General features: G+C 37.4%; 1 protein-coding gene across 2 annotated transcripts in view; it reads right to left on the reverse strand.

Annotated features, from left to right (window-relative positions):
- Positions 1–4,754, reverse strand: part of LOC123769373 (neurexin 1) — a 32,999-nt gene extending 28,245 nt beyond the window's left edge. For both annotated transcript variants that reach the window (XM_069309859.1, XM_069309858.1), the window contains exons 1-6: positions 4,604–4,754; positions 3,143–3,335; positions 1,907–2,089; positions 1,439–1,582; positions 504–721; positions 26–134 (exon numbers count right to left, since the gene is read on the reverse strand). In XM_069309859.1, the coding sequence (XP_069165960.1) occupies positions 26–134; positions 504–721; positions 1,439–1,582; positions 1,907–2,089; positions 3,143–3,335; positions 4,604–4,663 (907 nt within the window). In that variant the 5' untranslated portion in view covers positions 4,664–4,754. The remainder of the gene's footprint in view (positions 1–25; positions 135–503; positions 722–1,438; positions 1,583–1,906; positions 2,090–3,142; positions 3,336–4,603) is intronic.
- Between the last annotated feature and the right edge of the window lie 7,098 nt (positions 4,755–11,852).

The raw sequence follows: 11,852 nt of genomic DNA on the forward strand, positions 1-11,852 counted from the left end.
AGCCGGAATAAGGGAGACTATTTACCGAGTGTAGGAGCCTCTTTGTCTACTTGTAAGGAGATCTGTGTAGCTCGGCGAGTCAAACGAACAGAATGCCACTGTTGGTCATTTAAGCCATTGCCAGCATGAACCACCTGCAGAAGAAATAAATTCATAAGCTTCAAAAATACTGGAAGTCTGCATTAATTCCACAAAAATAAATATAATTTAAAGAAATTAGCTATGTGCAATATATATACTGTATACAGTAAGCTAATTTTGACATTCTTTGAATCTGAATAACAAGAGTTGTTATGAATTATGTTACAAGAATTGTCATATATAGTACAGTACTTAAATTCAATAAAGCTCCACACACAGATGATGTAATGGCTTCACTGAAAATCACTGTAATGATGAATTTAATTTGATAAAAGTATTTTTAATATAACTGCCCCTGTTTACTGTGTTCCTCTTTTTGAAACCCATTTTCAATGTGATAATTTTATAATTTTCTCGCTTACCTTATCTCTGTCTCCCAGTTTAACAGTAAGGCGTAGCTTTCCAGCCTGAAGGGCAAGTTCAAGCTTGTCTGAGGATTGAGTGGAGGTGGTAGCAAACATAAGTCCCACAGGTCGGTTAGTACGAAACCTAAAGGTAATATCTTCTGCCTGGGTGTTGGATTCTTCATCCGAGAACATTTTCACAAACTGAGAGCCATCAAAACTAAGAGTTGCTGCATCTGTAGATAAATATGTTGAATATAATAATAATAATACCAATAAATATTAGCAATAATGTTTGCTATACAGTAAATACAAAACACAAGAGGTCTGTTTCTGAAGTAAACTAAAATACAATATAATTACTGTATGTGGGTTTAATAATCAAACACTCACAGAACTGTATTTTTTTTAATACAAACTTTTATATTTGAAAGGATGGGGGGGATTTATGCAGTAGCAAGTTGGAGCAGACCTTAATGTGTTTACACACTTTTTGGACTGCAGTATGTTACAGTAGAGTACAGTATATTTGAGGAAAGAAGTTGTTAAAATACTATACATTTTAAAGTGCTAATAACAATTGCTTGAGGGTCTGCAAGAAGGGATTTTAATTATTACTTGAGATGTGTTATTTGGTAGTTTATTTTTATACTGTACTGTCAAAATAAACTTTTGTTTGAATCACCCTGACTTTGTTTTAGTGTGTGTTAAATATGTTTTCACATAAGACTATTCCTTAAAATGATCCTAAACCATCATCCAACACAACCTTCTTTGATAAAGAAACAAATTAAGCACTATTACCTCAAAAAACAAAACTAACACCACCAAAAAGAGTTAAAAAATATTACCAAAAGAAAAATATTTTCAACATGAATATAGTAACAATTTTACAGTACATAACTTATAAGACTTTCATATATTCAAGAATTTAAAACAAACAACGGCCTTACCTTTGCCACATGTAGGGCCAACAAAAGCAGTGTGAGAACAGTCACAGATGAAACGCCCCCAGCCCTCCTTGCAGGTGCCCCCGTGCATACAAGGTGATGATGAGCATGACCCTCCATCACTATGGCAAAAGCTGACAATCGAACCTGTTGAGACCACATCAAGTTAACTGGTCAACAGTACTTTATATGAAGTGTCTTGGATTAAAACAAAATACTGTGTTGTATGCTGTCAATATTTCTAACACTTTCGATAACAACATAATAATGATATTTCTAAATGTAAATAAATCTAAATAGTATAAACAAAATGCAGAGTAACTGACACATTGAAATCACTTATGATAAATCTAACATCCTATCTACTATATTGTATCTTTCTTGTTTATGTAGACATTATTTGAAGCTTTTTAAACTCTCATAAAATCTTTCTTAAATTTGCATGAATTCAAATACTTTATGATTACTCACCAGAATCTTGTTTCTTGGCATATGATGCAAGGTCTGCTGGCAGCCCATTGATAACCAAGTCTCTTAAGCAGCCGACATAGCCCAAGCCGAGCCTTCCAGTCCAGAGCTCCGGCGGCACCACTACTCCGGTGTTCACACCCCCTACATAAAGGGCACCATCCAGGTCCAGGCGGTGAGACTCTCCTGAAGATGCAAGTTGTAGAGGTAATTAAATTTGTTGCATTAGTAGATGTCACTAATGATGTAAATGGGCAATGGAATGAAGTAGAATGTGTGAACAATTTAGTGTGTAATGATAGCAATGTGGAAATAAAAAGTACAGTGATGTGTGAGTGAAAACTATTCAATTGTATTACTGATGAAAACAAAAGTGATGACAGGCCAAAGTAGGAATGCCAAAAATATTTGTAATTAAATATAATTCAATACATGAAGAAGCAATGGTGATACATTAATGAGGGTATCAATGCAAGAGAAGTCAATGACTCAATATTCATGAAAATGTAATACAAAGGAACAAGGTAATAATACTGCAAGACAAAGGAGGCGATGAAGAGAGGAGAGATCAATAATCAACAAAATCCAATACCTGTGATGCATATTAAGAGACTACAGCAGCCTAAGAACAAAGACCATAGATGACAATAAAGAAAGATAAGATCACTAGTAAGTCAATACATCACCATCATTGCTCTACCTCCCACTCTCATGGAATGGAAAGATACTAACCCAATAAGGATGGGGAAGTTTTGCAGGCATAGAGGGCAGGGATTATTCCCTAATACATGACCTGTCAAACCTTCTACACTTCACAGTAGCTCCATATTAATAACACCACCACTCAGGAAAATATCCAAACTAGCACAGTGTTTTATATGAATTGTCACAAAACATAAGATAGAAAAAATGAATTAAAAGTGATGGGAAATAATAAATGATTAAAAAAAATAAATAAATAAATACATAAGAGAATAGGAAATGCAGCAGATCCTTAGCTAGATGTGCAGTTTGAGTGTATCCTAAGAAAAAAAAATTGTATGATATTGTATACAGTATTTTCAACTCCCCATAGAAATACTGTACTTTCATGTATGAGTGACCAAAGTCAATCAGACTGCAAACTAACACACGATTTTGCAACTATGAAAACTTTCGGCTAAGGTTTAGTTTTCATAGCTTACCTAGTAGAGTATACCAAAGTAATGAATAATTTTTTTATATAAAATAAATCATTACCTGGTGTAGTGAAGTCATTAGCACCCTCATCAACAGTAATTCTGCCTGCCTGGGCATCCCTGTTCAGTGTGACTTCATGCCACCAGCCATCATCCACTCTTCGGTTTGTAGCCTTAACCCGACGTGATCCAGACCCAAGGTTTAGGTGCAGGTATAAATGGCCCTCCAGCAATTCCAAAGCAAAGAAATCACCCTAGAAAAGAAGTACAAGTAGAGATAATTAGTATGGTTCTTAACTAATGCCAAAACATAAAATGACATACTGCAAATAAAAATTAAAAAAACCCATAAAACTACAGTACTGTACTGTATATTTATATTTCGCATTTAAATTGTAAAATATTTCATCTGCAAACGAAGCAAATAATTTCCCCCCACATCATCATTATTAGATAATGTATACATCTCTAAAAAAAAATAACTTCCCATTGCTAAACAATAGAATTTTTTCTCTCTTCCTCCGCAATGTATCTCCCAGTAGGCACAACATCCAAGAGTGGTGCTTGTTCGATGTTTAATCAACGTTGATAATGTTGGTTATCTTTGAATTGGTATTGCTCTTGGACAGCGTGCCCACATGGTTTGTTCTCCTCTACATCTTATCTTTACTATTCTGTTTTTCAACTGCTACCTTTATACTTGGGCTTATCATAGTCATAATTACAACAGAGAAATTCAGCAGCATCTCACTTTAATTATTTTGTTGTTGTTCCTTATCGCTATAAAATATTAAGTTTTCATAGTAGCCTTAATATTCCCTATTAAAAAATAAGCAATACCTATATTGCTTTAATTTTAATAATAATAATAATAATAATAATAATAATAATAATAATAATAATAATAATACTGCACTGTAATTTTATTCATACAAATGTATTTGAAAAATTTAATACTGCGGATTATTAAACATTATATTTACTAGCAATATTAGAGCAGGATCTTTAATTTCTTCTGATAACTTTCTTAAAATTATACATATTTCTCTTATATTATACACAGGACCAATTGCTTTCCTTCATAAATTCAACATGGCATATCATCCTCATTTTATATTACCTACACTATAAAATAAAATGTGTTGCAGATAAATTATAAAGATGTCAAAAAATCTTTCAGAAACAGATACAGTTTGGTAAAACTGGAATGACAATAATTAATATTCATTTTTTTATCTTTTCTGGCAGAAAAATGAGACAAAAATTAAGTGCTGAATATTTGAAATAAAATATACTACTATACTACTATTCTGCTGAACACTGCCATGAAGATTTAGCATTCATAAACTGCATCTTGAATGCCAATTTATACATGCATTATCAATTATCCTTAAAGGAACACTGTACTTGTACATTCTTGCATTACAGAAATGACAATTGAGACCTAATTTATATTAAGCCTATGAACATGCTAAGAAAATAGAGTATAATTTAAAGGCCCGAGAATCCACAAATAACCCACCTGATCAGCCTTGAAGCCTGAGTTAAACATGAGCAGGCCATTGGGCTCAGTTGTACGCATTTTGAAGCTCACTGAGCCCTGGCGTGCAGCCTCCCATGATGGCAGTACCTGTGAGATGCAGGGTGTTCATGACAAACTAAATTTATATCTGGAGCATTGAGGAAGTCATTTGAGGATATGGTTAACAATGGAATAAAATAGCAGAGTAGGAAGTCATGTAGGAATGATAATCATGAGGCATATGATGTCATAAGAGAGGTTAAAGCAATACGGTTCAATCAGAAGTTTTAGTAGAGTGGGGAAATGGAAATGGAAGATCTATAAGGCAGAGAGGGAATATGTAAAATTATGAAAGTGTGGAGTGCAAAACTGGAGAAATATGGAATTGGAGATATAGTACAGGTAATAAAAACACAAATTAGGTAAAAAATAAAATACAAAACATCCACTGAAGATAATAAAAACACAAAGAACAGGGAGGAGGATTGTTTGTGGTCAATATATAGCAAAACCTATACAGGGAAAATTTAACTATAAGCATAAGCTATTAGGACAAAATTATGATAATAGACAAGTTCTGGTGGGGAAGATCCCTACACAAAATACAAAATACAAAATATATGAGCCAGTTTCAGAAAGGTAAAAAGGTTAAAATCATGAACTGGACATTATCTAATTGTGCAAGATATTGGACTGTAATGGAAGCAAAATAAATTAAACTGAAATTTAATTGTCACCAATTAAGTACAGTACTAAGTATGGAACAAGGAGATATTTTAACTCGGCAAAATACTTTTACTGTATATAATAGTACCATATTTAAAACTAAGCAAAAAATAATTGATAATAACTTAAATATATTACAGAATTTTTAAGCAAGCAAGATATTCTTGGATTATGCAAACCACTGCAAATAAGCAAAATAATTAGTTATTAAGCAAAGTTTCTAAACTAGTGCAATAGGAATAAAATATAAAGACATTGATGACCAAACCACACACCAAAAAATGAAGAGAGGACAATGTTTTGATCCATCCTGGACCATTATCAAGTCGATTGTCGATTTGACTTGACAATTGACTTGATAATTGCCCAGGACGGACCGAAACATCGTCGTCTCTTCATCTTTTGATGTGTGGTTTGGTCATTATATCTTCACCCACGTTATTGTGACGCATTGTCTGAAGAAATATATTCAGGCAATTCAAAAGCTCTGTAAGCCAATTGAGTAAGTAAAGGCATTAGGAGGGCAAGGCAGAAAATATGATCAATTCAGGATACATAAATGGGTTAAAAGAGAGGCTCAGTGGGAATATTTAATCGAATCCAAGGATCAGGAAATAGTACTTGGATAAGAAAATAGGTAATGAACAAGATTTCAATACAAAACTAAGAAATTATACACGACATTATAAAGTGAGTAACTAATGTATTTAGTACAGTATATTCAAAATAAGACTACACAAAAAAAATTAGGCAAGAGTAAAAATAAAAGATAATTATTACAAAACTATAAGATCTAAATAAGAAAGCAAATAAATTAGGGCAAGACGTAAGGTAATAAGTAAATGCTGCGACAAGAAATCTTGTAATAAGTAAGATTATCAAGGGCACAATTGTGTTAAAAAATATTATCAACAAAAATGTTAATAATGTCATAAAGTGAAATAGGGTCAGTTAAGTAAAAAATTTGAAAATACAGTGTATAAAATGGTAAAATAATAATATTATCATAAAATTATATGAATATGTAAAATGAGGAAGTTACCATAATTTTTTTCTTACAATTGTTCAACTTTTTTTTTTATCAAAAACTGCTAGTTCCCTAAATTATAAAAAATAATAATTTAAACAATCTGATATAACAATCTATGTAAGGGCCTCTTACATAGCTAGTTACCCTTTCATATTGTCACCAGGGCTAGTGGTACAGTAAAAAGATAGGCATAAAATATTCCTGGAAGAAATGTGTTAAAAACATGGCACAAATTTGTTAGAAATACACACACACACATGCTATATTAAATGTGGCATACACATATTATAAATGTGTTACACACGTGTTACAAACGTGGCACACACATGTTAGAAATGTGACATCAATACAGCAAAAACATCAAAGGCCTGTGCGAGAAAGTTTTATATTTTATATTTGTTCAGTGCTGAGAGTGAGTGGGAGGGTCCAGTGCTGTGGATGGAAGGGTTAGGTAGGCATTAGTCACAAGACAAGTATAAGAGAGAGAGAGAAAGAGAGTTAGTGCAGAATTGTGCAACATGAAAGTAGGCAGCTGCAGTGGCGGTGCTCTTATAAGTGCTGTGATAAAATTAAAGGAAAAGAGAGAAAGAAATGGAGATCAATACTGATGGTAGATAAACAACAATGGCTAGTCAGAAATATAAAAGACATTTAAGATTCATTACTGTTACCTGAGTCAGTAACTTCATGGTATGATAGGTGATTTTAAAGTGACAGTACGTGTATAGTTTTGATAAACAAAGGGAATTGTTGGATGTGCAAATGTGTGCACGCACACAACTATGACATAGAATTGGAAACCCACATGGCAATATGTAAATGACAACAAACACAGGTACGGTATGTTGATGTCTCTAGGTCTATAGTTAACAAAAGATGAGATTTTGTAGTGAGATGTAGAGTGTGGTCTGTTGTTGACAACAGTTTTCAGACTTATAAGGGTTGTGGTTCAAGACTATCTTAGAAACAGGTGTGATTATAGTGAAGTAGCATTTGTCAGTGATTGGCTGTAGTGGAAATGTGAAGGGCTGCAGGCTGAGAGTAACTTTAGTGGCTAGTCAGAATCAGCATGAGCAAAACTGGTTTTAGAGTGTACCCTTAGTAGGACTGGTGTTTGGAGGTAACCTTTGTAGGTCTGTTGATAAGGAACAGAATATCATCTGTAGGACTAGTGTTTTAAGGTAACATCTATAGGGCTAGTATTTGAGGTAACCTCTGCGGGATCTGAGACAGGGCAATATCTATACTAAAGCAGAGTGTCTGTGTTGCACGTGATACTGTGTATCGTACATCTCTGATTCTTATACTTGAGTTGACAATGGAGGAAATGTGGGGAAATATGTGAGGACTGAATGTAGAATGAGAGAGAAAACAGTAATCCATCAAATAAATAAAATGTTACTTGTCATTTGTAAGAAATGTATTAGTCAATGGAAAAAGGTACATGGTACACTCAAATGAGAGAGAGAGAGAGAGAGAGAGAGAGAGAGAGAGAGAGAGAGAGAGAGAGAGAGAGAGAGAGAGAGAGAGAGAGAGTTAGAGAGAGAGAGAGAGAGAGAGAGAGAGAGAGAGAGAGAGAGAGAGAGAGAGAGAGAGAGAGAGAGAGAGAGAGAGAGAGAGAGAGAGAGTTAGAGAGAGAGAGAGAGAGAGAGAGAGAGAGAGAGAGAGAGAGAGAGAGAGAGAGAGAGAGAGAGAGAGAGAGAGAGAGAGAGAGAGAGAGATAGATAGATAGATAGATAGATAGATAGATAGATAGATAGATAGATAGATAGATAGATATAACACGTGCCGGTGAGTGACATAAGTGCTAAATTGTGCTGGCAGTGCTGGTGGAGTCATTCCATAACAACAATCAATGGTGCTGTGGCAAAGCCGTGAGGGAAGGAGGGAGGGAGGGGAAAAAGTAATCGAACGTAATAACAGCACACCCACAGAGCCTGGTCCACTTGGAGAAATGGCCGAAAAGTTAAAAAAAAAAAATCTATATAAATAATGCTAAAACACATAGGCGAGGGAGAAATCCAGTGACTGAGTAAACAGGCAGAGGAAGAAACCCCACCCAAATGTGACCAGTGCTCTGAGGGTGGAGCCTTTGTGATAATACATGGGACGTGCTCCTCGCCACTCAAGGAAGTATATCCTCAGGTTGGTTCGTGGGTTACTTGGACCAGGCCTCCTGGTCTTCTTGATCTCACTGACCAGACCATCAACCAGGAAGCCTGGTAAGAGACCGGGCCACAGGGGCAATAACTCCCACAACCGCCACAGCGTAAAGGGAACAAGGGAAGGGAATTGAGAGAGGAGAAAGGAAGTAGAAGAGGATGGAATAGGGAAGCGGAAGGTGGAGGGAATTGGATTCTAGGAACATAATATTAGAAGGAAAGGAATAGGGAGAAGAAAAGGGAATAGGAAAATAGAAAGGTAGTAGGTGAAAGGAACATGGAAGGGAATATGCAGTATGAAAGGTAATCCAGAGATAAATGGAATATGGAAATGGAAAGACAATATGAAAGGAAAATAAGGGAAGAGGACAGGGACAGGGAATTAGAATATGAAGAAGGGAAGGGGGAGAGGGAAGGGAAGGGAAGGGAAGGGAAGGGAAGGGAAGGGAAGGGAAGGGAAGGGAAGGGAAGGGAAGGGAAGGGAAGGGAAGGGAAGGGAAGAGCAATACCATAGCATATACAAAAAATGGGGTCATATCTGACTTTATGACGTCACACTTCTGTTGAGAAATAAAATAGGAAACCTTTTAATTTTCTTCTTTAGCAGATGATATAAACAAAATATTAACATTAATAATAGCTACTATCACTACCAGTACTACTTCTATTATTATTATTACCTCTTTTACTACAACTACAAATAATCTCAAAAATAATAATTAATAATGGTAATGTCTTCTCACAGACATAATAACATAGGATAAAAACCCATACTTGTGTAGTTGTGAGATTTATGTAAAGAATTTACACCAAAGTCTTTGGCACTCTCCTGAGTGATTTGTCAAGGCCTGAGTGTGTGATTAAGACGAGAACGTCTAATGAGGATGCTATCATTTGAAAAGGAAACCGGAGTTTCCACAGTTGCATTAGCCACGTTCCTTGGGGTATGGATAGGGTTACGAGGGATAACATCCAGATGAACACCACTGTTAATAACAACTCCAGCTCCCAGAATAGCAGGGTTACAAAATGGACACATGACCATAATTCCGTAGAAGACATTACCGCAGGTACATCAGAGGTCGGGAATAGTGGTGACCTGGCCAGGAGGTCAAGAAGGATAAGAGGACTCGACCCATAATAACAGCCTTATGTTAACTTATATAACAGCTTTTCATATATAACAGCTTTATATAACAGCTATTCATGCCCATGCCACCTCTTGGGTGGCTTATCTTCATCTTATAACAGTCTCATTAGACGTTGAGAAGTAAGTCTCGTCCTAATCACACACTCAGACCATTTCTAAGCCCTTGTGTTAAATAAACAGTCTTTGCCTACCTGATCAATACCTTTGAGAAACTTGTATGTGGTGATTATATCTCCCGAGTTTTATTTGTGTTTTAATGAGTTATAAATCTCACCATCCTGATATGAGCTATAAGAGGGAGTCATGTTCTACAAAGCACTCAGGAGAGTGCGAAAGACTTGGTGTAAATTCCTTACACTTGGTGAATTAAATTCGGAAATTGTAAATACCTTACAACTTGGTGTAAATTCCTTACATAAATTTCACAAATACACAAATGTATTTTTTCCTAAATAATAATAATAACAATAATGAAGGTGAAGGAAAGACCAAATATATGTGTAAGTAATTAAACCAAATTTTTGGATGAAGCCTAAATACTTTATCCAAGTGGTGTATACAGTGTTTTCAAACATTGTTTACACAGCCTTGAGAAAGGATGTAGGTTTCATCCCATCAAAATGTTCAAATGCTCAATATTTGGTTTAATACACTTACACATATATTTGTTCTTTCCTTCACCTTCATTCAGGCATTATGAGATTGTAGTAAGTTTCTCAGTAATAATAATAAAATTAATAATAATAATAGTATAAAAAATAAAACAAAAATGTTAAGAAAAATAATCAAAATAAAATAGATTTATAATGTGTGGACCACGGTAAAGGAACGTAACTGGTCCCCACCGAGGTCAAGCAACACAAGGAAGGTCACACTGTAACTCGTGTGACGTCATATAGGTTGTTAAACCGGTCTCGGTAGTTGTTAGTAGCTTTGTTGGGGGAGGGAGGGGGGGGGAGGTGCGTCCCATGTAGCAGGGAGTGCATGGTGCGAGGCATGCATAGAAGCCGTGGTGGTGATGTTGGTGGTGACGGGTGGTGATGTTGGTGGTGACGGGTGGTGACGGGTGGTGAAGGGTGGTGATGGTGGTGACGGGTGGTGTCGGGTGGTGATGTTGGTGGTGACGGGTGGTGAAGGGTGGTGATGGTGGTGACGGGTGGTGATGTTGGTGGTGACGGGTGGTGATGTTGGTGGTGACGGGTGGTGATGTTGGTGGTGACGGGTGGTGACGGGTGGTGAAGGGTGGTGATGGTGGTGACGGGTGGTGATGTTGGTGGTGACGGGTGGTGATGTTGGTGGTGAAGGGTGGTGATGTTGGTGGTGACGGGTGGTGATGTTGGTGGTGACGGGTGGTGAAGGGTGGTGATGTTGGTGGTGACGGGTGGTGATGTTGGTGGTGACGGGTGGTGATGTTGGTGGTGATGTTGGTGGTGAAGGGTGGTGATGTTGGTGGTGACGGGTGGTGAAGGGTGGTGATGTTGGTGGTGACGAGAGGTGATGTTGGTGCTGACTGGTGGTGGTGATGGGTGGTGATGTTGGTGGTGATGTTGGTGGTGACGGGTGGTGATGTTGGTGGTGACGGGTGGTGATGTTGGTGGTGACGAGTGGTGATGTTGGTGCTGACTGGTGGTGGTGATGGGTGGTGATGTTGGTGGTGATGGGTGGTGATGTTGGTGGTGACAGGTGGTGATGTTGGTGGTGACGGGTGGTGATGTTGGTGCTGACTGGTGGTGATGTTGATGGTGACGGGTGGTGATACGGGTGGTGACGGGTGGTGATGGTGGTGACGGGTGGTGATGGTGGTGACGGGTGGTGATGTTGGTGCTGACTGGTGGTGATGTTGGTGGTGATGGGTGGTGGTGATGGGTGGTAGTGTTGGTGGTGATGTTGGTGGTGACAGGTGGTGATGTTGGTGGTGACAGTTGGTGATGTTGGTGTGATGGGTGGTGATGGGTGGTGAATGGTGGTGATGTTGGTGGTGAATGGTGGTGATGTTGGTAGTGAAGGGTGGTAATGTTGGTGGTTAAGGGTGGTGGTACTGGTGGTGATGGGTAGAGAAGGGTGGTGGTATCGGTGGTGTTATTGGTGGTGATGGATGACAAAGGGTAGTTGTACTGGTGGTGATGGGCAGTTAAGGATAGTGGTATGGGGGTGATATTGGTGGTGGTACTGGTGAAGGGT

This window comes from Procambarus clarkii, chromosome 66 (assembly GCF_040958095.1).
Source record: "Procambarus clarkii isolate CNS0578487 chromosome 66, FALCON_Pclarkii_2.0, whole genome shotgun sequence".
Classification (NCBI taxonomy): Eukaryota; Metazoa; Arthropoda; class Malacostraca; order Decapoda; family Cambaridae; genus Procambarus; species Procambarus clarkii.